Source organism: Anolis sagrei, chromosome 7, assembly GCF_037176765.1.
Source record: "Anolis sagrei isolate rAnoSag1 chromosome 7, rAnoSag1.mat, whole genome shotgun sequence".
In the NCBI taxonomy this organism is placed as follows: domain Eukaryota; kingdom Metazoa; phylum Chordata; class Lepidosauria; order Squamata; family Dactyloidae; genus Anolis; species Anolis sagrei.
The window spans coordinates 2046931-2071913 of NC_090027.1; the positions used below are offsets into that span (position 1 = coordinate 2046931).

The following is a 24983-nucleotide window of genomic DNA, read 5'->3' on the forward strand; positions in this document are numbered from 1 at the left end:
TCAATTCAAAACAGGCACAGCACGGCAGGCAAAGGGAAGGAAGTGAAGAGGACGAGTCTCTTCCGGGTAGAGAGGCCCGGCTTCCTGTGTAGGCGCTGGGGTTGATGGGAAAATGCGGATATCCAGGAAGTGAGAGGAAGAGAGAGGAAGGAAGGGGGGCAGAAGGGGGGGAACCCACACCTGGGCAGCAGGTAAGGAAAAGGTCATATAGAGTCTCCCATATATGTGTCTACATCCATCAGTATGAAGCTTCCCAACAAAGGATTCCCCCAGGCAGCAACCAGCCAGGCTTTGAAGCTGCAAGGCCATTAAATGCTAATCCTCAGGGGTTGTAGGTCTGTTGGAAACTAGGCAAGTGGAGTTAATATATCAGTGGAATGTCCAGGGCCATCTAACACCTCCCAACAAAGGATTCCCCCAGGCAGCAACCAGCCAGGCTTTGAAGCTACAAGGCCATTCAATGCTAATCCTCAGAGGCTGTGAGGTCTGTTGGAAACTAGGCAAGTGGGGTTTGTATATCTGTGGAATAATATCCAGGGCCATCCAACACCTCCCAACAAAGGATTCCCCAGGCAGCAACCAGCCAGGCTTTGAAGCTGCAAAGCCATTGAATGCTAATCCTCAGAGGTTGTGAGGTCTGTTGGAAACTAGGCAAGTGGGGTTTGTATATCTGTGGAATGATGTCCAGGGCCATCCAACACCTCCCAACAAAGGATTCCTCCAGGCAGCAACCAGCCAGGCTTTGAAGCTGCAAAGCCATTGAATGCTAATCCTCAGAGGTTGTGAGGTCTGTTGGAAACTAGGCAAGTGGGGTTTATCTATCTGTGGAATAATGTCCAGGGCCATCCAACACCTCCCAACAAGGGATTCTTCCAGGCAGCAACCAGCCAGGCTTTGAAGCTACAAAGCCATTAAATGCTAATCCTCAGAGGCTGTGAGGTCTGTTGGAAACTAGGCAAGTGGGGTTTATCTATCTGTGGAATGCCCAGGGCCATCTATTCTTAAGAAAGGTACCCATTTCGATTACATACAAATTCAACTTAAGAACAAACCTACAGAACCTGTCTTCTTCATAAATTGGGGGTTGCCTATATATCTGTGTGTAGGTGTTGTTCAAAGTTGTGTTGATTTCTTTATGAAAAGATTCTTTCATGAAAGACAGTATAGCTGTAAATGCAGCCTTTCCTTCTTTGTCAGGCCATAGGCAAAACCGATTGACCCTCCCGGTGACCATGGCTGTCTACAGCTATAACCTCTTCCGTGCTGTTGCAAGGTCCAGGTAAGAAATGGATTTTTATTTCCGTGGATTAGAGCAAGGCTTCTTAAAGTTTGTGTACACCAAATTACCAGGAGGTAAAGGTTCTTTAAGACCAAGCCAGGGGATTTTATTTATTTATTTCGGTTACTTCTACCCCGCCCTTCTCACCCTGGAGAGGACTCAGGGTGGCTTACAAAGGCACAATTCGATGCCGACATCACATAACAGTAGTATAAAACAATCTAGCGGCAATTAACAGTTAAGAAACAGTTTCTGCATATAACAATAAAACCAATAAAGCCGATAAAACCACTAAAAACCAATTACACCTCATTAACGGTCAGCGTTCGCCATCTCATAGTCCAGTTTCCAATTCCACTTAGTCCTGTCAGTCCTAATCGTCTGATTGTCCTTATCTAGTTGTCAGATTGCCCAAAGGAAGGAGAGGAGGGAAGTTGATGACCTAATTTCCCCTGGGAGTGAGTTCCACAGGTGAGGGGCCACCACTGAGAAGGCCCTGCTCCTCGTCCCCAACAACCTCACTTGTGATAGCGGTGGGATCAAGAGCATTGCCTCCCCAGATGATCTCAAACTCCGAGGTGGGACGTAGAGGGAGATGCGTTCGGACAGGTACGCTGGACCGGAACTGTATAGGGTTTTGTAGGGCAAAACCAGCATCTTGAATTATGCTCATCATCCAAATTTTAACATTTTCTAGATGTTAATAGGATTTTAATGGTTTTAACTATTTTTTAAATAGTTTTCATGTTTTAGTATTTGTATATCCCCTGTTTAAGGAGCTCCATTGGCTGCCATTTATTTTCCAGGCACAATTCAAGGTGCAGGTTATCACCTACAAAGCCCTAAATGGTTTGGGACCCACCTACCTATCTCTCTCCATGAACCAACCCGGGCCCTACAATCTTCTGGGGAGGCCCCCCTTTCGCCCCTGCCAGTCTCACAGGCTCGTCTTGCAGGCACAAGGGAGAGAGCCTTCTCCTCTGTGGCCCCCCGACTCTGGAACTTATTACCTGGAGAGATCAGGAAAGCCCCTACACTAGAAACATTTAAAAAGGACCTTAAAACCTGGCTCTCCCGCTGCGCCTTTGGCGAGTAGGTGCACAACACGACGCTATTGCTCCCCTCAACACTTCTATCACTGGAATACATGCCCCCCCCCCCCCAATGGGAAGTTTAGTTTCACAACCCTGTGTATCTTTATGAGCTCCCGGCAAATAACTTGCTCCTATTTTTATCTCATTATAGTTTTTAACATTTTATCCTGTATATGTGGCCCACCAACTGTTTACTATGTGTTTTTTTTTGTTTATTGTAATGCTATTTTGTTATTGAATTTTTTAAATGTAATTTTGATGATGTTGCTTGTTGTTTATGTTTTGGTTTTATCTTGATGTAATATGTTGTTTGGGCTTGGCCCTATGTAAGCTGCTCCGAGTCCCCATTGAGGAGATGGTGGCGGGGTATAAATAAAGATTATTATTATTATTATTATTATTATTATTATTATTATTATATTTTGTAGGATTTAAATTATATATTGTATTGTCTTTGGTGTTGTTAACAGCTTTGGGAGTTTGGACTAATCTATACAAGAGGGTTGAGCGGGGAAACTTTAGAACTGTCTTTTTAGGATTGTAGAAAGAAAGAATAAACCACTTGTCTCCAGCGTTTTATTGTTGTGAGCTTGCTGTGAGAAAGTCCCCCATTGTGGCAGGGCTCAAGTTGCATTGTAGTATGTGGTCTGTCGTTTGCTTTTCTTCGCACTCACCTGTTGCACTCACCTGTGAACACTTTGTAGCCCCATTTCTTAAGGTTAGCTCTGCATCTTGTGGTGCCAGAGTGCAGTCTGTTCAGCGCCTTCCAGGTCATCTACTCTTCTGTGTGCCCAGGCAGGAGTTTCTCATCTGGTCTTAGCCACTGATTGGGGTGCTGGGTTTTAGCCTGCCACTTTTAGACTCTCGCTTGCTGACGTGTTCCTGTGAGTATCGCTGTAGATCTTGGGAAGTCTCCAGAAGCGACTTGTAGAGGGTCCAGTTATAATGCATTTAAAAACACACAGTTTTTTTTAAAAGGACTTGGCATTATGCTAAATGTCATTTGACCAGGAGCTGGCCACTTGGAGTATTTATTTATTTCATATATTTATATCCAGCTCTTCTCCCCTCACATGAGCATCAGAGGATGCTAACAGCATAAATACCATAAAAATTACAATTCACAATAAAATCATTTTAGAACATTGCACAACATCATCAGTAAAATTTAACAAAAATTAATAGATTAACGTGCCAGTAAAAAACCAAGCCGAGCCAGTAGAATCCATGTCACAAAATCCAAATTTCCTTTTCCTATTGCCTCTGGCCTCTAATCAAACGCTTGGCCCCAGAGCCAGGTCTTCAGTTGTCTTCTAAAGGACAGGAGGGGAGGTGGCCAACCTGATATCCTTAGGGAGAGAGTTCCACAGACGGGGGGGGGGGGGGGCACTGCTGAGAAGGCCCTGTCTCTCGTCCCTACCAACTGCATTTGCGAGAGTGGTGGGATCGAAAGCAGGGCCTCTCCTGATGATCTTAAGCTTCGTAATGGTTCATAGCAGGTCCTCCATTATGCATGTGACATGAGATCTGTAGTTTGGTGAGAGACTAGCACTCTTTGCCATTGAGTTATGGCAGTTAAAGTGTCAATCTACATTCATTCTGCAGTGTAGATGCACCCTTAGTGAGCTGAAAGTCAACGTCACCCTTTGTGGTCCTTATCTCTGCCGCTGATGAGACCATCTGCTGATCTTTTCCGACTGGTCCCTTTCCTAGTGTTCATCATTGTACTCTTTATGGAATTCCCTTTGCCAGTGTTTTGTGAGGGATATTGTAACTGCAGTTAACACACTGTGGCCACAGTGCTTGACCACTAGGAGGCGGATGGGAGTTGGGACTGATCTATACAGAACATTTGAGCGGGGAAAACTTTAGAACTGTCTTTTTAGGATTATGGAAAGAAGGAATAAACCACTTGTCTCCAGCGTTAGGTTTTTTTGAGCTTGATTTTAGCTCCAAGATCTTCCAAAGTCTGACTCTTGGGGTCTTCCAGCTCTATGGTTCTGTTGTGGCTCAGTCTGAGTCTGAGACTGAGACTGAACTGTCTAGGCCTGCTGGGCCTTCTGAGCCTGACTTTCTGCAGGATAACAGGGGTTATCTGCAGGGTTACAGATTTCTGTACCTGTTCCAGACGGGGCTGATAGTGTGGCTTCTGAAGAAGAAACAGCAAGTCTGTCCCCCAGAGAAAGGAATGTGCCTTTAGATAAAAATAGTGAAACTCCACAACTGCAGGTGGAGACTCCTTTTGGTTCCCAGGGTGATCAGGCCCAGCTGGGCCAAGATAGTGAGTTGTCCAGCGTTGAAGATAATAGTGAATTAATGAGTAGACAGGATCGTTTACAATTAAGAGTTCGCAGAAGCTCACGCCTTGCCAGCAAGTGTGAAGCGAAAGGTCAACGCAATGCTTTCATGTCAGGGAAACTTATTTAATGATGTAGCCGACTGGCATTTCCTGTCAGTCCAATGTTGCTCTTTCCCTGCTAACTTCTGTGGAATTACTTTGGCTTTTGCGGAACGCTTCTGGTTTCTCTGAGACTTGGATTTTGATCCTGATCTTACCTGTCTACCATGGACTCTTGTTTGACCATTGCTAAGGGATTATGCTTCTTGTTATTTGCCTTTGGATCTTGGGAACTTTGCCTTTGCATTTCAGACTCTGTTTTGCCTATTGAATTTCTGCATCTTTATTTCTCTGTTTTGTTTTTTGCTTTTTCTCAATGAACTACAAAACTTACAGCCTTGGTGTGTGGTGGTGTTTTGAGCAAGGTGAAAACTTGAGCAAGGTGAGAACCTGTTGCAACCTGAGTTGTGACAGGTTCTATGATGTTATGAACCTTTACTTTGTTATGTCAAAGATCTGAGTCTATTTCTTTCCTTCTTACAGGGGACCTCATCTGCTTGTCCACTCCAACTGTTCTCCGTTACCCCCATTAGTTGCATTTGTCCATTTGGTGGATTCCCACCTTAACCGCACACCTCGGAGGGACTCTGAAAGCCAACAGCCTTTCTGCAGAATACGACCGGGCGTTGGGCTGCCCCACTTGGGGAATAAGTCTCTGCGAATGCTTCACACGTCCGCTTACTGGCAGCAAGAACTCCAGGACAAGCCTCCGCCTGATCAAAGCACGACAAAAACGGACAGTGAGGTGACCAAGGTCCCCGTTGACCAAGCCACCCCCATTGCCAAGAAATCACTCCGACAGAAGATTGTAGATGAACTGAAACACTATTACAACGGATTCCACTTGCTTTGGATCGATACCAAAGTGGCTGCTAGGATGGTGTGGAGACTGTTACATGGGCAGGTGCTCACGCGGAGAGAAAGGCGAAGGGTGAGGAACGGCAAACGCCTGGGGGAAGTTACGGCCGTTCCTGAATAGGCGACCCACTGACAAAGCAACCAGACCCACTTGTGGAGCCCTCTCAAGATGGAAGGCCAATGTTTTTCCACTTTGTTTCCACTTAACAAGGAACAGGCAGGCTATTTGGAGAGATTGGAAGTAGAGTGGGTTTGGGGTGAGGTGGGTTGGCACTTTCCCCCTCTTTGTCCAGTCGTCTGGCGCAATGCTTAGGTGGAGATCTAACTGTCCTTTGGTCCCCAGTGTCAGTGGAATTGGGACTTCTCTTCCCTGCCACCTCCCACTACAGCAGGCATGGGCAAACTTGGGCCCTCCAAGTGCTTTGGACTCCACTTCTCACAATTCCTATCAGCCACAGGCCCTTTCCTTTCCCCCCTCAGCCACTTAAGTTTCAGCTTAAGGGCCCCAGTGTGTTAGTAGGCCTCAGTATGAGTAGGCCTGAGTGTTAGTTCGCCTCGGTGTGAGAGAGGCATCAGTCTGAGAGAGACCTCAGTGTGAGGAAGTCTCAGTGGGTGAAAGGCCTCAGTATGAGTAGGCCTAAGTGTTAGTTCACGTCAGTCTGAGAGAGGTGTCAGTCTGAGAGAAACCTCAGTGTCTTAGTGGGTGAAAGGCCTCAGTATAAGTAAGCCTGAGTGTTAGTTCATCTCAGTGTGAGAGAGGAGTCAGTTTGAGAGAAACCTCAGTGTGAGGAGGTCTTGGTGGGTGAAAGGCCTCAGTATGAGTAGGTCTAAGTGTTAGCTCACCTCAGTGTGAGAGAGGCGTCAGTCTGAGAGAAGCCTCAGTGTGAGGAGGTCTCAGTGGGTGAAAGGCCTCAGTATGAGTAGGCCTAAGTGTTAGCTCACCTCAGTGTGAGAGAGGCATCAGTATGAGAGAAACCTCAGTGTGAGGAGGTCTCAGTGGGTGAAAGGCCTCAGTATGAGTAGGTCTAAGTGTTAGCTCACCTCAGTGTGAGAGAGGCGTCAGTCTGAGAGAAGCCTCAGTGTGAGGAGGTCTCAGTGGGTGAAAGGTCTCAGTATGAGTAGGCCTAAGTGTTAGCTCACCTCAGTGTGAGAGAGGCGTCAGTATGAGAGAAACCTCAGTGCGAGGAGGTCTCAGTGGGTGAAAGGCCTCAGTATGAGTAGGCCTAAGTGTTAGTTCACCTCAGTGTGAGAGAGGCGTCAGTCTGAGAGAAACCTCAGTGTGAGGAGGTCTCAGTAGGTGAAAGGCCTCAGTATGAGTAGGTCTAAGTGTTAGCTCACCTCAGTGTGAGAGAGGCGTCAGTCTGAGAGAAGCCTCAGTGTGAGGAGGTCTCAGTAGGTGAAAGGCCTCAGTATGAGTAGGCCTAAGTGTTAGCTCACCTCAGTGTGAGAGAGGCTTCAGTCTGAGAGAAACCTCAGTGTGAGGAGGTCTCAGTGGGTGAAAGGCCTCAGTATGAGTAGGCCTAAGTGTTAGCTCACCTCAGTGTGAGAGAGGCTTCAGTCTGAGAGAAACCTCAGTGTGAGGAGGTCTCAGTGGGTGAAAGGCCTCAGTATGAGTAGGCCTAAGTGTTAGCTCACCTCAGTGTGAGAGAGGCGTCAGTATGAGAGAAACCTCAGTGTGAGGAGGTCTCAGTGGGTGAAAGGCCTCAGTATGAGTAGGCCTAAGTGTTAGTTCACCTCAGTGTGAGAGAGGCGTTTGTCTGAGAGAAACCTCAGTGTGATGAGGTCTCAGTGGGTGAAAGGCCTCAGTATGAGTAGGCCTAAGTGTTAGTTCACCTCAGTCTGAGAGAAACCTCAGTGTGAGGAGGTCTCAGTAGGTGAAAGGCCTCGGTATGAGTAGGCCTAAGTTTTAGTTTGCCTCAGTGTGAGAGAGGTGTCGGTCTGAGAGAAACCTCAGTGTGAGAAGGTCTCAATGGGTGAAAGGCCTCGGTGTGAGATAGGTCTCAGTGTGAGTAAGTCTGGTGTGAGAAGCAGCTGAGGGAGAAAAGGAAGGGGCCTGTTAGGAATAGTGTCTCTGTAGTGTCTCATTCAGAGCCACATCCACTGTTTTAGCGTGGTGAAATGCGTTCCACACTGGGCATGCATACTCAGCAGCAGAGTAGCATAGCACAAGGGCAGATGTCTTCACTGTGTCTGGTTGTGATCCCTAGGTTGTGCCCGTCAGCTTTTGTATAATATTGTTTCTAGCACCCACTTTTTGCTTGATGTTCAGGCAGTGCTTCTTGTAGGTCAGAGCACGGTCCAGAGTGACTCCTCCCAGGTATTTGGGTGTGCTGCAATGCTCCCGTGGGATTCCTTCCCAGGTGATCTTCAGAGCTCAGGATGCTTCTCTGTTCTTGAGATGAAAGGCACATGTCTGTGTTTTAGATGGATTAGGGATCAGTTGGTTTTCCCTGTAAGAGGCAGTAAGAGCACCTACTTTTGCTGAGAGACCAGCACTCTTTGCCATTGAGCTGTAACAGTTCAAGTGTTGTCATTGTGTGTTGTTAATGTCATTGCCTTGTTTTTTGAGTTATTTTGCTGTTTGTACTATTGTATTTGGGCTCGGCCTCTTGTAAGCCGCACCGAGTCCTTCGGGAGATGGTAGCGGGGTACAAATAAAGGTTTATTATTATTATTATTATTATTATTATTATTATTATTATTAAACCACATTCATTCTGCAACATGAGCTGAAAGTCAGTGTCTTGCTTTGTGGTCTTTTTCTCTGCAGCTGATGAGAACGTCCGCTGACCTCTTCCGCCTGGTCCCCTTCCTGGTGTTCATCATCGTACCTTTTATGGAATTCCTTCTGCCAGTGTTTTTGAAACTCTTCCCCGAAATGCTTCCCTCAACCTTTGAAACGGAATCCAAAAAGGTGGGTGTGAAAGGCAGGTCGTGGACGGGGATTTGGGTGGGGATGGAGCAGGTGCAGATTGGAAAGAGACCCCAAGTGACTGCCATTTTGTAAACAGGAAGAAAAACAAAGGAAGAAGCTGAGTGCCAAGCTGGAGCTAGCCAAGTTCTTACAGGAGACCATTGCGGAGCTGGCCAGAAGGAACAAAGCCAGCACAGGAGAAGCCACACAGCAATTCTCTTCCTATGTTCAAAAGGTACACGCACAGGAGTCCGAGGGCAGTGTTTCTCAACCTGGGAGGGGGTCGCGAGGGTGGTTTCAGAGGGGTCGCCAAAGACCATTATTTTATTATTATTATTATTAAACTTTATTTGTACCCCACTAGCATCTCCCGCAGGACTCGATGCGGCTTACACAGGCCAAGGGCTCAACACAACAACAGCAAAACAATAACAATGCAATTTAAAGCAAATTAAAACATAAGCAATAAGAAAACAATCCATCAATTACACAATAAAAACCAGGGCCGGGCCAGTGATGGGTACAGGTTAAAAAAGTGCTGGGTGTGGCAGGTGGTATTTTGGATTTCTGGGCAAGTGCAATGTGCAGAGAGTCTTAAACTCTTAATAAAGTGCTTCTGGGACGTAGTGGTGGAGGTTATCCTATTCTGGAAAGGCACATCGGAATAGCCAGGTCTTCAGATTCTTCCTGAAGACTGCCAATGTGGGTGCTAGTCTAATGTCTTTGGGGAGGGTGTTCCAAAGTCGGGGGGCAACCACAGAGAAGGCCCTGTCCCTCGTCCCCACCAAACGCGCCTGTGACGCAGATGGGATCGTAAGCAGGGCCTCTCCGGATGAACGGAGGGAGCGCGTGGGTTCGTAAACGGAGATGCGGTCACGCAGGTAGGCAGGTCCCAAACCGTTTAGGGCTTTGTAGGTAAGCACCTGCACCTTGAATTGGGATCGGAAGGTAAACGGCAACCAATGGAGCTCCTTAAACAGAGGGGTTGACCTCTCTCTGTAAGGAGTGCCAGTTAACATCCTGGCCGCCGCCTGTTGAACCAGTTGGAATTTCTGAGCCGTTTTCAAGGGCAGCTCCATGTAGAGCGCATTACAGTAATCCAATCGAGAGGTGACCAAGGCATGGACCACCCCGGCCAAATCAGCCTTCACAAGGTACGGTAGCAGCTGGCGCACAAGTCTTAGTTGTGCAAGAGCCCTCCCGGACACCGCCGACGCCTGAGCCTCAAGCGTAAGTGATGAATCCAGGAGGACTCCCAAACTGCGGACCTGTGACTAACACATGTTTCTGATGGTCTGAGGAATCCCTTTGGCAGAGAAGGCTGAAAATCTCTCCACCTGGCCTTCTCTTCCTTTTTGGAAACAGACGGCGAAACCTCCCCCCAAAAAGTCCTCCTCCGCTGTGATTGGCTGGCCTCTCAGCCAACGGGAGGGCTCTTTCTGATACTCCAAGCGGGGAGGGAAGAGCAGGCGTGCACAGCACATGGCAGCGTGGTGTGCATGTGCGAGCGTGGGGGAGCATGCGACGTAGACTCTAGAGAAAGGTTCTCTTTAGGAATCTCTAAATCCTCCAGCATATCTCTGGTCCCTTTTCGGCCAAATGTGATTATAAAATTGTGCTGGAGGACCTAAAGATTCCTAAAGTGAATGCATTGATCGAATCTGTGAAAAATAACATGCACAAAAGTTAAACCTCCAGATCTGGAGTGCCCCTTGATGCTGTGTAGGGATTGATGTGTGCTCACTAATGCTTCCTCTTCATCTTGGAAAGAAGTGACAAGTGGAGTGCCGCAGGGTTCCGTCCTGGGCCCGGTCCTGTTCAACATCTTCATTCATGACTTCGATGAAGGGCTAGAAGGCAGGATCATCAAGTTTGTAGATGACACCAAATTGGGAGGGAAAGCCAAGACTCCAGAGGACAGGAGCAGAATTCAAAACGATCTTGACAGATTAGAGAGATGATGGGCCAAAACGAACAAAATGAAGTTGAACAGGGACAAAGGCAAGAGACTCCACTTAGGCAGAAAAAACGAAATGCAAAGATACAGAATGGAGGACATTGCCTGGCTCGAGAGCAGTACGTGTGAAAAAGATCTTGGAGTCCTCGTGGACAACAAGTTAAACATGAGCCAGGAATGTGATGTGGCGACAAAAAAATCCAATGGGATTTTGGCCTGCATCAAGAGGAGCATAGTGTCTAGATCCAGGGAAGTCATGCTCCCCATGCTCTATTCTGCCTTGGTTAGACCACATCTGGAATATTGTGTCCAATTCTGGGCATCACAATTGAAGGGAGATGTTGACAAGCTGGAATGTGTCCAGAGGAGGGCGACTCAAATGACCAGGGGTCTGGAGAACAAGCCCTATGAGGAGCGGCTTAAGGAGCTGGGCATGTTTAGCCTGAAGAAGAGAAGGCTGAGAGGAGACATGATAGCCATGTATAAATATGTGAGAGGAAGCCACAGGGAGGAGGAGGGAGCAAGCTTGTTTTCTGCTTCCTTGGAGACTAGGACGCAAGGGAACAATGGCTTCAAACTACAAGAGAGGAGATTCCATCTGAACATTAGGAAGAACTTCCTGACTGTGAGAGCCATTCAGCAGTGGAACTCTCTGCCCCGGAGTGTGGTGGAGGCTCCTTCTTTGGAAGCTTTTAAGCAGGGGCTGGATGGCCATCTGTCAGGGGTGATTTGAATGCAATGTTCCTGCTTCTTGGCAGAATGGGGCTGGACTGGATGGCCCATGAGGTCTCTTCCAACTCTTGGATTCTATGATTCTATGATTCTATGATGTCTTTCACTTGCTTGTGGTTTGGTCTGAGGCGGGATCGCATCCCTTGCTTTGCGCAGGTCCGGCACAGCGGCCAGCAGCCCAGCACCCAGGAGATCATTCAGTTTTCCAAGCTGTTTGAGGACGAGCTGACCCTGGAGCACCTGGAGAGGCCGCAGTTGGTCATCCTCTGCAGACTGCTGGAACTGCAGCCCATTGGCACCAACAACCTCCTCCGCTTCCAGCTTCTGATGAAGCTCAGGTCGATCAAAGCAGACGATGAAGTAAGGCAGCCCAAAAGAAGGTTGCAAAGCAGACGTGGTTAAACCCCTCTAGGCCTCCCTTTAGCTGTATTTGTGCCAGCTATTTTTCCATGTATCATTCTGTGATTTTTCTTCTCCAGTTTTTGATTTCTGACCTGCCTCTAAGGCTGGGTCCACACTGCCATATAATGCAGCTCAGCATAATTGACCTATAGACTCAAGCAAAAGCTGAGTTTTTCAGCACTTTTTTAGACTGAAAAAGCCTCCCCTTGGCTTATACTCAAGGTTATTTATTATTTTACTCTATTACTATTATCTTTATCACATTTATTATTTTACTCTATTATTATTTTACTACATTTATTATTTTGCTGTATTTATTATTAAATTTGTTGTTTTTCTCTATTTTAATTTTTTTTATTATTATATTTATTATTTTACTCAAAGATTATTACATTTATTATTTTACTCTATTATTACTGTTATTATTACATTTCCTTTATTTTACTCTATTTTTATTATTATTATACTTATTATTTTACTATTATTATTACATTAATTATTTTACTCTCGTATTACTGTTATTATTACACTGATTATTTTACTCTTATTACTGTTATTGAATTTCCATTATTTTATTGTATTATTACACTATTATTATTACATTTATTATTATTATTATTGTTTTATTATATTTCTTATTTTGCTATTCATTCTATTCATTATTATTATTCTCTATTTTAATTTTAATTATTATTATTACATTTATTATTTTACTCTATTTAATATTATTACATTTATTATTTTACTCTAGTATTACTGTTATTATTACATTAATTATTTTACTCTATTGTTACTGTTATTAAATTTCCATTATTTTATTGTATTATTACACTATTATTATTACATTTGTTATATTATTATTATTTTATTGCATTTATTATTTTGCTCTATTTATTATTATTATTCTCTATTTTAATTTTTTTATTATTACATTTATTATTTTTCTCTATTTAATATTATTACATTTATTATTTTACTTATTTTACTCTAGTATTGCTGTTATTAAATTTACATTATCTTACTCTATTACTGTTATTATTACATTTACATTATTTTACTCTATTATTATTACATTTATTATTTTACTCTATTGTTACTGTTATTAAATTTACATTATTTTATTGTATTATTACACTGTTATTATTACATTTATTATTTTATTATATTTATTATTTTGCTCTATTATTATAATTCTCTATTTTTAATTATTATTACATTTATTATTTTACTCTATTTAATATTATTACATTTATTATTTTACTCTTATTGTTATTACATTTATTATTTTACTCTAGTATTACTGTTATTATTACATTTATTATTTTACTCTATTGTTACTGTTATTAAATTGCCATTATTTTATTCTATTATTATTATTGTTATCATTACATTTATTATTTCACTCTCTTTATTATTATTGATAGGATACATAAGCACTTTCACATTGAAGAAAGTTAGAATAATGATTGAATCAGAGTTGGGCAGTCTTGTCTTAAATTATAGTTTTATGTAATTATTCAAAAATGCCTCAATTCATGTAATTTTATTGGTATCTATTTTTATTTTGAAATTTCCCAGTAGCGGCTGCATTTCCCACCCTCGGCTTAGACTCGAGTCAATACACTTTCCCAGTTTTTTTGTGGTAAAATTAGGTGCCTCGACTTCTATTTGGGTCGGCTTATATTCGGGTATATATGGTAGTTTGTAATTGTATTGGGGAGCCCCTGGTGGCGCAGTGGGTTAAAGCACTGAGCTGCTGAGCTTGTTGATCGAAAGGTCGCAGGTTCGATTCCAGGGAGCAGCGTGAGCTTCCGCTGTCAGCCCTAGCTTCTGCCAACCTAGCAGTTCGAAAACATGCAAATGTGAGTAGATCAATAGGTACCGCTCCGGCGGGAAGGTAAGGGCGCTCCATGCAGTCATGCCAATGGCCACATGACCTTGGAGGTGTCTACGGACAACGCTGGCTCTTCGGCTTAGAAATGGAGATGAGCACCAGAGTCCCAGAGTCAGACATGACTGGACTTCATGTCAGGGGACTACCTTTACCTTTACCTAACTGTATTGGAGACGTTTTTGCTATGTTATTCCTCTTCCTGGGTATTATTTTTCTTTGTACCGTATTTCTTCAGTTAGAGGCAACACCGATTGTATTAATTCCAGTGTTGCCACCACCAACAACAAAAATACATAAGTTACACCTGCGATTCTAAGGTGCACCTCATTTTAGAGATGTTTATATAGGGAAATGTGCACCTTAGAACTGAAGAAATCAGTATTTTAGATTGTATTTTAGATTGTTTTTGCTTTATGGTGTTGCACACATAAATAAATGATGATCGTAATATATTTTTTGCTTCAGATAGCATGCCTAAGTATCCACGTTGCACAAAGTCTATGTCAGGGGTCCTCAAACTATGGCCCGCGGGCCGAATACGGCCCTCCAAGGTCATTTACCTGGCCCTCGCTCAGGGTCAACATAAGACTGAAATGACTCGAAAGCACACAACAACAACAACAATGCTATCTCATCAGCCAAAAGCAGGCCCACACTTCCCATTGCAATACTAATAAGTTTATATTTGTTAAAATTGCTCTTCATTTTAATTATTGTATTGTTTTTACGTGTTTTTTGCACTACAAATAAGTTATGTGCAGTGTGCATAGGAATTCATTCATGCTTTTTTCAAATTATAATCCGGCCCTCCAACAGTTTGAGGGTCTATGATCTGGCCCCCTATTTAAAAAGTTTGAAGACCCCTGGTCTATGTATTTAATGCACTAGGTGTGTCCAGCCATTGCTTTCCCTCGGTTTCTGCCACTTGATATCTAAAAGTGCAACGCAAGGCTAACTCCCACGTCTCTCCTTCGTGCAGATGATTTCCAGGGAAGGTGTGAATGGGCTGAGTGTGTCCGAGCTCCAGGCCGCGTGCAGGGCAAGAGGCATGAGGTCCTTGGGCATTTCGGAGGAGCAGCTGAAGGAGCAACTCAACCAGGCAAGTCAAGGAGGAGGGAGAATGAATGGGGCAAAGATCCAAGAAGGAAGCCTTCCACCTGCGCAGTAACAATATTATTATTATTATTATTATTTACAGTATTTATTAGGGCTGGGCGGTTTCGTTTCGTAATTTCGTAATTCGTTAAAAATTCGTTATTTTGGGGGGGGTTACGAAGCGATAACGAACCATTCAGGAGCATCTAAAAAACGAAACGAATTTTTCCAATTCGTTTCGTAATTGCTTCGTATTCATTTTGTATTCGTTTCGAAATCGTTTCGTTATTATTTCCACATGTCTGGGGCAAGTTTTATAGCTGTTGTTTGTTTAATCAGTGAAAAAAAATTATAAATATCACACCAACAGTCAACAACAGAGGGAGAGGGAAGCTTCAGAAGTTCCCCCGGTCCCATTTGGAGGTTTTTTAGCGTATTGCGCGTCCGCCATTAACGAATCGATTCGTATTCGTTTCGTATTGTTTCGTAATTTTACGAAATTTCATAAATATCAAACTTTTTTAAAGAAAAATTTCGGAATTCTTTTAAATATCGAAACGCAAAAAACCCCAAAAAACGAATCGAGTTTAGAAACAATTTTTTTTGTGGTTGCCCAGCCCTAGTATTTATATACCACTTTTCTCACCCCTAGGGAGACTCAATAATAATAACAATAACAATAACATTTTATTTATATTCCACCATATCTCCCCACGGGGACTCAGGGCGGATCACAGTACACATACACGGCAAACATTCAGTGCCATTTTGGATAGACATGACAGAGACAGAAGACGAAGGAGGTGTTGCAATCCAGAGCAGGGAACGAGGCCCTAAGATAACTATCCACCACACTTGACTGTGAAAAACAATCATTTTTTATTGAAGAAAAATGGTTGCAAAATAAAGGAAAATGCAAGTCAAAAGCCACAGCAAAATCAGCAAACATGAATTTAAATGGACAAAACAAAACCCAAAGCCACACTGTAAAATACTGGAACCTGTTAGCAATCCACTAACCGTACTTGATATCCTAGAAATCTTTCAAGACCATGGCCAGGGAAACCGGGAGAACTGCCAAGGTCTTCATCAATCTGAAACGATGCCTGAACTGAGAAACTCAGCCCAGCGGAAGGCACTTAAAGCCGAAGAATTGGTTCCGTGAAGCGCCCCTCTGCTTTGAAGCCATTGTATTTCTCTTAATCGGGAAGACCTACGCAAGCTGAGTGATTTACTCCTGTCTTGCCAGATCTGCCCCCTTCTGTTCTCATTAAGGTTCCCAGGTGCAGAAGGGAGTGAAAGGTCATGGCTTCCCTCTGAAACATTCTCATGAACACTGGTACTTTCATTTTCCAAATCTACAGAAGTTCTTTCCTCACTAATTTCAGGAACATTGGCATTTTCCAAACCTACAGCAGTTTCTTCCTCACTAATTTCAGGAGCATTGGCATCAAAAGGTACATTTCCACTAGCATCAGTAAATATATTTTCATTAGCATCAGGAGGAACAAACAGAGAATCAGGTTCAAGTTCAAACTCAGGCTGAACCCCAACAGGAGGTATGTTGTGTTGACGTCCAGCTTTTTTGCCACCTTGGAGGTTGTGCTTGAATCCAGCCACAGGGGGGCGCTGTCACTCCAGAGTTGGGCAGTCTTATCTTAAATTACAGTTTTATGTAAATATTCAAAAACATTTAACCCACGGATGCCTCAGTTAATGTAACTGTATTGGTATCTATTTTTATTTTGAATTTTACCAGTATCATCTCCATTTCCCACCCTCGGCTTATACTCAAGTCAATATGTTTTCCCAGTTATTTGTGGTAAAATTAGATGCCTCGGCTTATATTTGGGTCGGCTTATACTCGAGTATATACGGCAATCCTGTTTATGTGTGTTTGTAGTACGTCACATGAACATTTTTCCACAGCGAAATGCAGCATTGGAAAAATTTCCATTCTGCATCTTTACCATTAAAGACCAGTTGTTTTTAGACAGCCATGTAAAGGAATGGACTCACTGGGTCGCTGTGAGTTGTCCGGACTGTGTAGTCATGTTTCAGAAGAACTTACAACCTCTGAGGATGGCTGCCATAGATGCAGGTGAAACGTCAGGAGAGAATGCTTCTGGAACATGACCAAACAGCCCGGAAAACTAACAACAACCCAGTGATTCCACCCACGAAAGCCTTCGATAACACATGGAATGGACTCCCTTTCATAACAAGGAAGAGAGCCCACATTTCAACCCTGTGGAATCTCCCCATTTCCCTACATCTTCATTCGGTCGTAAGTCAATGTCCTTTCTTCTCCTCCTCTCTCCTTACGCAGTGGCTGGACCTGCATCTTCGAGAGAATGTGCCCCCTTCTTTGTTGCTGCTCTCCCGCGCCTTGTATTTGACGGAGGTGAAGCCCATACCGATTCCTGTGACTCCAGCACCTGAGGTGAGCACTCCCAGTAGGAACAGACTTGGAATTGTCAGAAATATTAAACATTAACTAGGTATTTTTAATTACAAAAATGTGAGTCAAGCACTGAAAGGGTTAAATGGATGCAATGCCTCAGTAAAAGCTGCCGTTCTGTATAAGCAGGTATGCCTGTAGCTTAGTAGGCCTCTGTGTTAGTTTGCCTCAGTTGGAGATAGGTCTCAGCCTGTGAGAAGGCCTGACAGTGTGAGATAGGCTTTAGTCTGTGAGAGAAGCCTCTGTGTGAAGTAGGCTTTAGTCTGTGAGAGAAGCCTCTGTGTGAGGTAGGTCTTAGTCTGTGAGAGAAGCCTCTGTGCGAAGTAGGTCTTAGTGTGTGAGAGAAGCCTCTGTGCGAAGTAGGTCTTAGTGTGTGAGAGAAGCCTCTGTGTGAAGTAGGCCTTAGTCTGTGAGAGAAGCCTCTGTGTGAGGTAGGCTTTAGTTTGTGAGAGAAGCCTCTATGTGAGGTAGGCTTTAGTCTGTGAGAGAAGCCTCTGTGTGAGGTAGGCCTTAGTCTGTGAGAGAAGCCTCTGTGTGAGGTAGGCCTTAGTCTGCGAGAGAAGCCTCTGTGTGAAGTAGGTCTTAGTCTGTGAGAGAAGCCTCTGTGTGAGGTAGGCCTTTGTCTATGAGAGAAGCCTCTATGTGAGGTAGGCCTTAGTCTGTGAGAGAAGCCTCTGTGTGAGGTAGGTCTTAGTCTGTGAGAGAAGCCTCTGTGTGAGGTAGGTCTTAGTATGTGAGAGAAGCCTCTGTGTGAAGTAGGCCTTAGTCTGTGAGAGAAGCCTCTGTGTGAGGTAGGCCTTAGTCTGTGAGAGAAGCCTCAGTGTGAGGTAGGTCTTAGTATGTGAGAGAAGCCTCTGTGTGAAGTAGGTCTTAGTCTGTGAGAGAAGCCTCTGTGTGAAGTAGGCCTTAGTCTGTGAGAGAAGCCTCTGTGCGAAGTAGGCCTTTGTCTGTGAGAGAAGCCTCTGTGTGAGGTAGGCCTTAGTCTGTGAGAGAAGCCTCTGTGTGAGGTAGGCCTTAGTCTGTGAGAGAAGCCTCTGTGTGAGGTAGGTCTTTGTGAGAGAAGCCTCTGTGCGAGGTAGGTCTTAGTCTGTGAAAGAAGCCTCTGTGTGAGGTGTTCTTTAGTCTGTGAGAGAAGCCTCTGTGTGAGGTAGGCCTTAGTCTGTGAGAGAAGCCTCTGTGCGAAGTAGGTCTTAATCTGTAAGAGAAGCCACTGTGTGAAATAGGCCTTAGTCTGTGAGAGAAGCCACTGTGTGAAGTAGGCCTTAGTCTGTGAGAGAAGCCTCTGTGTGAGGTAGGCCTTAGTCTGTGAGAGAAGCCTCTGTGTGTAGGCCTTAGTCTGTGAGAGAAGCCTCTGTGCGAAGTAGGCCTTAGTCTGTGAGAGAAGCCTCTGTGCGAAGTAGGCCTTAGTCTGTGAGAGAAGCCTCTGTGTGAGGTAGGTCTTAGTTTGTGAGAGAAACCTCTGTGTGAGGTAGGCCTTCGTCTGTGAGAGAAGCCTCTGTGTGAAGTAGGCCTTTGTCTGTGAGAGAAGCCTCTGTGTGAGGTAGGTCTTAGTATGTGAGAGAAGCCTCTGTGTGAAGTAGGCCTTAGTCTGTGAGAGAAGCCTCTGTGTGAGGTAGGCCTTAGTCTGTGAGAGAAGCCTCAGTGTGAGGTAGGTCTTAGTATGTGAGAGAAGCCTCTGTGTGAAGTAGGTCTTAGTCTGTGAGAGAAGCCTCTGTGTGAAGTAGGCCTTAGTCTGTGAGAGAAGCCTCTGTGCGAAGTAGGCCTTTGTCTGTGAGAGAAGCCTCTGTGTGAGGTAGGCCTTAGTCTGTGAGAGAAGCCTCTGTGTGAGGTAGGCCTTAGTCTGTGAGAGAAGCCTCTGTGTGAAGTAGGCCTTAGTCTGTGAGAGAAGCCTCTGTGTGAGGTAGGTCTTAGTCTGTGAAAGAAGCCTCTGTGTGAGGTGTTCTTTAGTCTGTGAGAGAAGCCTCTGTGTGAGGTAGGCCTTAGTCTGTGAGAGAAGCCTCTGTGCGAAGTAGGTCTTAATCTGTAAGAGAAGCCACTGTGTGAAATAGGCCTTAGTCTGTGAGAGAAGCCACTGTGTGAAGTAGGCCTTAGTCTGTGAGAGAAGCCTCTGTGTGAGGTAGGCCTTAGTCTGTGAGAGAAGCCTCTGTGTGTAGGCCTTAGTCTGTGAGAGAAGCCTCTGTGCGAAGTAGGCCTTAGTCTGTGAGAGAGGCCTCTGTGTGAGGTAGGCCTTCGTCTGTGAGAGAAGCCTCTGTGTGAAGTAGGCCTTAGTCTGTGAGAGAAGCCTCTGTGCGAAGTAGGCCTTTGTCTGTGAGAGAAGCCTCTGTGTGAGGTAGGCCTTAGTCTGTGAGAGAAGCCTCTGTGTGAGGTAGGCCTTAGTCTGTGAGAGAAGCCTCTGTGTGAAGTAGGCCTTAGTCTGTGAGAGAAGCCTCTGTGTGAAGTAGGCCTTAGTCTGTGAGAGAAGCCTCTGTGTGAAGTAGGCCTTAGTCTGTGAGAGAAGCCTCTGTGTGAGGTAGGCCTTAGTCTGTGAGAGAAGCCTCAGTGTGAGGTAGGCCTTAGTCTGTGAGAGAAGCCTCTGTGTGGTCTTAGTCTGTGAGAGAAGCCTCTGTGCGAAGTAGGCCTTTGTCTGTGAGAGAAGCCTCTGTGTGAGGTAGGCCTTAGTCTGTGAGAGAAGCCTCTGTGTGAGGTAGGCCTTAGTCTGTGAGAGAAGCCTCTGTGTGAAGTAGGCCTTAGTCTGTGAGAGAAGCCTCTGTGTGAGGTAGGTCTTTGTGAGAGAAGCCTCTGTGTGAGGTAGGTCTTCGTCTGTGAAAGAAGCCTCTGTGTGAGGTGTTCTTTAGTCTGTGAGAGAAGCCTCTGTGTGAGGTAGGCCTTAGTCTGTGAGCGAAGCCTCTGTGCGAAGTAGGTCTTAGTCTGTAAGAGAAGCCACTGTGTGAAATAGGCCTTAGTCTGTGAGAGAAGCCACTGTGTGCAGTAGGCCTTAGTCTGTGAGAGAAGCCTCTGTGTGAGGTAGGCCTTAGTCTGTGAGAGAAGCCTCTGTGTGAGGTAGGCCTTAGTCTGTGAGAGAAGCCTCTGTGCGAAGTAGGCCTTAGTCTGTGAGAGAAGCCTCTGTGTGAGGTAGGTCTTTGTGAGAGAAGCCTCTGTGTGAGGTAGGTCTTAGTCTGTGAGAGCAGCCTCAGTGTGAGGTAGGCTTTAGTCTGTGAGAGAAGTCATTGTGTGAAGTAGGCCTTAATCTGTGAGAAGGCCACAGAATGTGAGACGGCCTGGTGTAAGAAGCTTCTGTGAGAGAAGCCCCAGGTTGAAGGCCTCATGTGTAAAACTGAGTGTGAAGGTACTGTGCGAATCTCCTGTATAAGTTTGGTGCGAGAGGAATCTATGTGAGAGCGAAGCTGTTTATCTGCATGAGAAAAAGGGTAAACGTAGCTTTATTTGTTTTGGTTTAGCCTTTCAAGAGCGAGAAAGTACGTGCTGACGACCGTGAAACCTTGGTGGATTCCGCTCCCAAAGTCCAGGAAAAAAAGGTGAGCCGCAGTGTTTTTTGCGGGCCTGTTGGCATGACGTTCCTTCTTTATTTATGAATATATTTTTTTATTATTTACGTATTTACAGTATTGTAAAAGAAGGAGTAGGGCATGGAGGAAAGTGGAAATAGAGTAGGGGGGAAACTACCGCAAGCGAAAACAAAACACCGAAATTACTAGGGTTCTGGGGAAGGAAGTTGGAAAATGAGAAAAAAAGGGGGGGGGGAAGACTTCCACTCTTTTCCGCTGTGGTTTGTGTTTTCTTTTCTTCATTCTTTACTAGCTGTACCCGCCATGCGTTGCTGTGGCCAACCTTCCCTCCCTCTTCCTCTCCTTCTTTCTTTCTCTCCTTCCTTCCCTTTTCTTCTTTCTTCCTCTCCTTCCTTCCTTCCTTCCCTCCCCTTCCTTCCCTCCTTTTCTTTCCCTTCCCTCTTTCTCTCCTTTCTTACTTCTCTAACTATTCTTGGACTACAACTCCCAGCAGTCCTCTGATCCATCTATCTACCTACCTATCTATCTAACTACCTTATCTACCTGGAGGATTGCTGGGAGTTGCAGTCCAGGAATAGAAAATTGGAAACATGCCGGGATTGGGTAGGAGCCTATGGGTTGTTAAGTGACTTTCCTTTCCCCGCTTCTCTTTCCTTTGAAGACTGAAGAATTTATTTTGCAGCCAAAAGAGGCCTCGCCGGTCCCTGAGGTGTCAGTCAAGCCTCCTGGAAGTGAGGTGGGTTTGAATTACACTTAAGAGTCACATCGAGACATTGGGTTGTGTATTGGAGTTGCCCAGGGAGCCCACAGTGGTGCAGCAGGTTAAACTGCTGAGCTGCTGAACTTGCTGACCAAAAGATTGGCTGTTTGAATCTGGGGAGCGCGGTGAGCTCCCGCTGTTAGCCCCAGCTTCTGCCAACCTAGCAGATTGAAAACATCCAAATGTGAGTAGATCTATAGGTACCGCTTCTACGAGAAGGTAATGGTGTTCCATGCAGTCATGCCAGCCTCATAACCTTGGGGGTGTCAGACTAAAGCAGCGTTTCTCAACCTGGCTGTCGGGACCCCTGGGGGGGGGTCATGAGGGGGAGTCGGAGGGGTCAACAAAGACCATCAGAAAACACAGTCTTTCCTGTAGGTCATGGGGATTCATTGTGGGAAGTTTGGCCCAATTCTATCGTTGGTGGGGTTCAGAATGCTCTTTGATTGTAGGTGAACTATAAATCCCAGCAACTACAACTCCAAAGGACAAGGTCTATTTCCCCCAAACTCCACCAGTGTTCACATTTGGGAATATTGAAGATTTGTGCCAAGTTTGGTCCAGATCCATCATTGTTTGAGTCCACAGTGCTCTCTGGATGGAGGTGAACTACAACTCCAAAACTCAAGGTCAATGCCCACCAAACCCTTCCAGTATTTTCTGTTCGTCATGGGAGTTCTGTGTGCCAAGTTTGGTTCAACTCCATCGTTGGTGGGGTTCAGAATGCTCTTTGATTGTAGGTGAACTATAAATCCCAGAAACTACAACTGCCAAATGACAAAATCATTTTTTTTAGTGAAGGACATACATTGGGTTGTTAGGTGTCTTGTGTCCAAATTTGGTGTCAATTCGTCCAGTGGTTTTTGAGTTCTGTTAATCCCACAAACCAACATTACATTTTTGTTTATATAGATACTAGCCGGCCCCTGCCATGCGTTGCTGTGGCCCAGTCCGGTGGTCATGGGGGTTCTGTGTGGGAGGTTTAGCCCAATTCTATCATTAGTGGTGTTCAGAATGAGCTGTGATTGTAGGTGAACTATAAATCCCAGGAACTACAACTCCCGAATGTCAAGATTCTATTTTCCCCAAACTCCACCAGTGTTCACATTTGGGCATATTGAGTATTCGTGTGGAGTTTGGTCCAGATCCATCATTGCTTGAGTCCACAGTGCTTTCTGGATGTGGGTGAACTACAATTCCCAAACTCAAGGTCAATGCCCACCAAACCCTTCCAGTATTTTCTGTTGGTCATGGGAGTTCTGTGTGCCAAGATTGATTCAACTCCATCGTTGGTGGGGTTCAGAATGCTCTTTGATTGTAGGTGAACTATAAATCCCAGTAACTACAACTCCCAAATGACAAAATCAATTTTTTTTGAGTGAAGGACATACATTGGCTTGTTAGGTGTAATGTTGTCCAAATTTGGTGTCAATTCATCCAGCGGTTTTTGAGTTCTGTTAATCCCACAAACCAACATTACATTTTTGTTTGTATAGATACTAGCCGGCCCCTGCCATGCGTTGCTGTGGCCCAGTCCGGTGGTCATGGGGGTTCTGTGTGGGAGGTTTGGCCCAATTCTATCGTTAGTGGGGTTCAGAATGAGCTGTGATTGTAGGTTTTTGCACATGTGCTGTAGCGTCTTTTTGCTTTTTTGGCTGTTTGAGTCCCTTCCACTATGTTTTTCAGTGTGTTTATGAGTGATGGTCACTCGTTGGCCTGAGAAGTGCCTTGTGTCCAAATTTGGTGAACTACAAATCCCAGCAACTACAGCTCCCAAATGCCAAGATTCTATTTTCCCCAAACTATATCATTATTATTATTATTATTATTATTATTATTATTATTTCCTTTGTGACTCTTTATTTTCCTATTTTTGCTTCTCCTAGACGAAATTGGAAGCCTCTCAGAGCAGCAAAGCCAGCGCCAACGGAGTCTAAGCATTCTCCCATCATGGACTTGAGAACGGAGGGGAAACCGTTCCGTGTCTGGACCTGATCTAGACTCGCGAAGGATGGGCCTTTCTCGTCGTTGAGCTCCTGTCCACGTACAGATTTCCTCCTCCCTTCCTTCTTTCAAGACCTCTTTGATGTGACCTGGATGGTTTGGTTCGCATCTAAGCTAGACAAAAACAAAAGCACCTTGCATTTAGTGGCAAACCTCTCCGTTTACCTTACCTCGTGTGACGTAACTTATTGTTGTTGTTTGTGTAGATATGTACATAACCTACGACCAAGACGTACTGTTTAACTTATGCAACATTGCCGAGCGTTAAAATTTGTATTTCCTCAAAAGATTTTAAGTAAAGCAGCCATTTATTCTTAGCTTTCCTTTTGTAAACAAAAGCCAAAGCGATGGCAGAGCTTTGAATGAGCACTTTTGTATTGGGAACATTCTTGAATGGGTTGCTGTGGGCTTTCCGGGCTGTTTGGCCATGTTCCGGAAGCATTCTCTCCTGACGTTTCACCCACATCTATGGCAGGCAATCTCAGAGGTTGTGAGTTCTGTTGGAAACTAGGAAAATTGTTTTTGTTGTTCATTCGTTCAGTCGTCTCCGACTCTTCGTGACCTCATGGACCAGCCCACGGCAGAGCTCCCTGTCAGTCGTTACCACCCCCAGCTCCCTCAAGGTCAGTCCAGTCACTTCAAGGATGCCACCCATCCACCTTGCCCTTGGTTGGCCCCTCTTCCTTTTGCCTTCCGCTTTCCCCAGCATCATTCCCTTCTCTAGGCTTTGCTGTCTTCTCATGATGTGGCATTCAAAGGACTTCATCTTGGCACCTTCCATCCTTCCCTCCAGTGAGCAGTCAGGCTTTCTTTCCTGGAGGATGGACTGGTTGGATCTTCTTGCTCTCCAAGGCACTCTCAGCACTTTCCTCCAACACCACAGCTCAAAAGCGTCTCTCTTCCTTTGGTCAGTCTTCCTTCTGGTCCACCACCCCCAGCTCCTTCAAGGTCAGCCCAGTCACTTCAAGGATGCTATCCATCCATCTTGCCCTTGGTCGGCCCCTCTTCCTTTTGCCTTCCACTTTCCCCAGCATCATTGTCTTCTCTAGGCTTTGCTGTCTCCTCATGATGTGGCATTCAAAGGACTTCCACTTTCCCTCTAGTCTCCTTCCCTCCAGTGAGCAGTCGGGCTTTCTTTCCTGGAGGATGGACTGGTTGGATCTTCTCGCAGTCCAAGGCACTCTCAGAACTTTCCTCCAACACCACAGCTCAAAAGCCTCTCTCTTCCTTCGCTCAGCCTTCCCGAAGGTCCAGCTCTCACATCCGTAGGTGACCACAGGGAAGACCATGGCTTTGACTAGGCGGATCTTTGTTGCCAGTCTGATGTCTCTACTCTTTACTATTTTGTCGAGATTGGACATTGCTCTCCTCCCAAGAAGGAAGCGTCTTCTGATTTCCTGGCCACAGTCTGCATCTGCAGTCATCTTTGCGCCTAGAAATACAAAGTCTGTCACGGCCTCCACGTTTTCTCCCTCTATTTCCCAGTTGTCAATCATTCTAGTTGCCATAATCTTGGTTTTTTTGACGTTTAGCTGCAACCCGGCTTTTGCGCTTTCTTCTTTCACCTTGATGAGAAGGCTCCTCAGCTCCTCCTCGCTTTCGGCCATCAGGGTGGTGTCATCTGCATAT

General features: G+C 45.1%; 1 protein-coding gene across 2 annotated transcripts; it reads left to right on the plus strand.

Moving 5' to 3' along the window:
• Positions 1 to 58: 58 nt before the first annotated feature.
• Positions 59 to 23671, plus strand: LETM2 (leucine zipper and EF-hand containing transmembrane protein 2). 2 transcript variants are annotated; one of them, XM_067470631.1, is made up of 11 exons: positions 59 to 191; positions 1198 to 1279; positions 5255 to 5702; positions 8400 to 8543; positions 8641 to 8778; positions 11389 to 11592; positions 14508 to 14627; positions 16953 to 17066; positions 20522 to 20599; positions 21252 to 21326; positions 23237 to 23671. In XM_067470631.1, exons 2-11 carry the CDS (start codon positions 1233 to 1235, stop codon positions 23285 to 23287), a joined length of 1419 nt encoding a protein of 472 aa, XP_067326732.1. In that variant the 5' UTR covers positions 59 to 191; positions 1198 to 1232; the 3' UTR covers positions 23288 to 23671. The 2 variants fall into 2 exon arrangements, with proteins under 2 accessions (XP_067326732.1, XP_067326733.1); XM_067470632.1 differs by having other exon boundaries at positions 21273 to 21326.
• The last annotated feature ends 1312 nt before the right edge of the window (positions 23672 to 24983 follow it).